The sequence below is a fragment of the Salvia splendens genome, chromosome 16 (genome assembly GCF_004379255.2).
Source record: "Salvia splendens isolate huo1 chromosome 16, SspV2, whole genome shotgun sequence".
Classification (NCBI taxonomy): domain Eukaryota; kingdom Viridiplantae; phylum Streptophyta; class Magnoliopsida; order Lamiales; family Lamiaceae; genus Salvia; species Salvia splendens.
Genome location: NC_056047.1, coordinates 8,205,843 through 8,208,574, shown reverse-complemented (window position 1 = coordinate 8,208,574; position 2,732 = coordinate 8,205,843). Strand labels below are relative to the sequence as shown.

At 46.0% G+C, this 2,732-nt stretch overlaps 1 protein-coding gene across 1 annotated transcript; it reads left to right on the top strand.

Annotated features, from left to right (window-relative positions):
• The first annotated feature begins 1,980 nt into the window (after nucleotides 1–1,980).
• Nucleotides 1,981–2,502, top strand: LOC121770134 (glutathione S-transferase T3-like). Its single transcript, XM_042166926.1, has one exon. The coding sequence runs from the start codon at nucleotides 1,981–1,983 to the stop codon at nucleotides 2,500–2,502; it is 522 nt and encodes a 173-aa protein (XP_042022860.1).
• Nucleotides 2,503–2,732: the final 230 nt, after the last annotated feature.

Below are 2,732 nucleotides of genomic sequence, written 5' to 3'. Positions count from 1 at the left end.
CATTCTCTTCTCCAAAGTGAGAAACCCGTCTTGCTCAACGGGCACTTGCCCGCGACAGACATTTATCGATCGCCGATCGACGGACGCCGATCAACCCGATTTTATCCTATCAAATTGGTGCTTTCATCGCGATCTCACCCTCCAAAACACCGATTGAGTCACAGCTATGTCGCTGCCCGACGGGAATCCACTGCGCACAGCAACTAGCCACACCGATCGAACCATAGCTACGTCGCTGCCCAACGGGGATCCACCCGCGCAAAACAACTAGTTATGCCTTCCCACCATCTCGAACCAAAGTTGCGTCGCTGCCCGACGGAAGACTTTCCGCGCACAGCACCAGATTTGGTCGCCGATATTTTTGACTCTCTTCATTGTGTCATAGTTCCCACCTTGAGGACAAGGTGAATTTCAACGGTGGGGAAGTTGATACGAGCATTGTTTAGTTAGTTAAATTAGGGATTTGTGTATCTTTTTCATATCTTTATTTATTTGCGTATCTTTTTCATATCTTTGTTTTCTTGTTCGTTAAGTTAGCTATTAACATTATAAATAAGAGTTATTGTAATCATTTGAGAAATCAATCAAGAATATCAATATTATCGTTCAATCTCTTCTCCAAAGTGAGAAACCCGTCTTCCTCGACGGGCACTTGCCCGCGACAGACATTTATCAATCGCCGATCTATGGACGTCGATCAACCTGATAGGGGGTTTATCCTATCAGGGAGATGGAGAGAAAATGCTTATTCTAATTTCTTAGTACTTGGACAAGAGATTGGTGTCTGAACTATCCTTTTTCATGAAGAACAATGATTAGTATTTTGAATTACATTAGAAATTGGACGGCCTCAACTATAAGAAAGACCTAACAAAACAAATTCACTTCTGTTGATGTTGGATCAAATTATGAGCCCAGGTTCTTTGTTGTTCACTTTTATGTGTATAGCTACTTTTTTATTGGTGAGTCTAGCGTTGCTTTACAGTGTATAAAGCTAGCATGACAATACAAGAACTTGCAATTTATTTGGGAATTCACCAACAGATTGTAATTCCTCAAAGTTTAAGCTAACATGGATATCGAAATTTCTCCTAAATTATGGATCATATCAAAACATTAAGCCAAAAACACATCAACATTTCACAAGTCAAGTCCATGTAGAAAATTTTCGTAAATGGCCTATAACTCATGTACATACATGCCAATAATTAACCTATAAATGGGTGAATAAATATGCATTGATTTCTTAGTTGATAAAATGTTAAATCATGGCCTCAAAATGAAATAGATGACTGATGACCACACTAAATCTCAAGTGAAAGAGTTACATGGCTTCTTGGTAAAGGGACATTGACAAAATCTTATCAGAGCATCCGCAGCGGCGTCTCACTGCGGGCTCGGTCTCGTCCCGGCGAGACGAGCCCGCAGCGAGACGCCGCTGACAGTGCTTCGTCTCGTCGCTTAGCTCGGGGGAAGGGGTGGGACGCGGGCTGTCTCGCCACGTGGCGAGCAGCGGTTGGGGGCGTGACATCCACTCGTCGGTTGTGCGAGTGGGCGTCGATTTTGGCTATTTTTAATTTTTATTTTAAAAATCTGAATAATAAAAAAAATTGACCGTTTTTTCGGCCGTTTTTTTTACCTTTTTTTGAATTTTTTTTCTTTTTTTCCCACATTCATCTATAAATAACTCTACACACACACAATTCCCCCACCATTTTTTCCACACACAAACACTACACTCTCACAAACACTTTATCATCTCTCTTTCCTCTCCAATTTTTGCAAAAATGTCCGGTGAAAGAAACTCCGGCGGCGAGGGCAGCGGCTACGACTTGAATTTTGTTGACTGGGGGCATGTACAATGTTTTTGGTGCTTCCGGTTCCGGTTCGTCGCCGGGCACCTAAGGCTCGTCCACGCCGGCGTACCAAACACCATATTTTCCAGTTGATGCATACTATCGTCCCCCCGGTCCGAGGAACATGCAAACGCAGGGATTATCCCAAATTAGGGAAGATGTTCAGGAGGAACACACTCCGAAGGTGGTGGAGGACCGTGAGGACGACGGTCGTCATCCCTGCACACAAGCGGAGACGATGGCTCTGTTAGACGCTTGGATCAGCACGTCGAACGATCCCATCCTCGGGAATCAACAAACCCGTAAGTGTTTTTGGGATAAGGTCACCAACGTATACAACACAAAAAAGCCGACTGGGGCCTTCAGCCGCAACCTGAAGATGCTTTGCACTCATTTTGAGCGAGCCGACAGAGATGTCAAAATATTTTGTGGGATCTACAAGAGGGAAGCGGAACAATACCAAAGCGGAGCCAGTGTATCCGACATGCTGAGAGCGGCTTTGCGAGTCTTCAAATCCGACACCGGCAAAGATTTCAAATTTCCTGATGTTTGGGAAGTGGTCAAACATCTTGATAGGTGGCCGGGCGGTGTCGATTCCAGCACGGGCTCGAGCTCGAAACGCACGAAGCATACGACGGGTGGCTAATACTCGTTTAGTGAGGGCGGGGAAGGCAACGCCTCACAAAAGGTTGAGTTCCCGACATCCGATGCAGGAGGCTCCTCCGGTACACGACATCGGCCGCAAGGGAACAAGGCGGCGAAGGCGCCTAGGGGGAGGATGAGGAGGAGGGGGGGAGGGGCCGAGGTTAATCAAGCTAAGCGGGCTCCCAAGGGCCGTCGTCCACCCTAATGTCCATGTACTTCACCGCCACGATG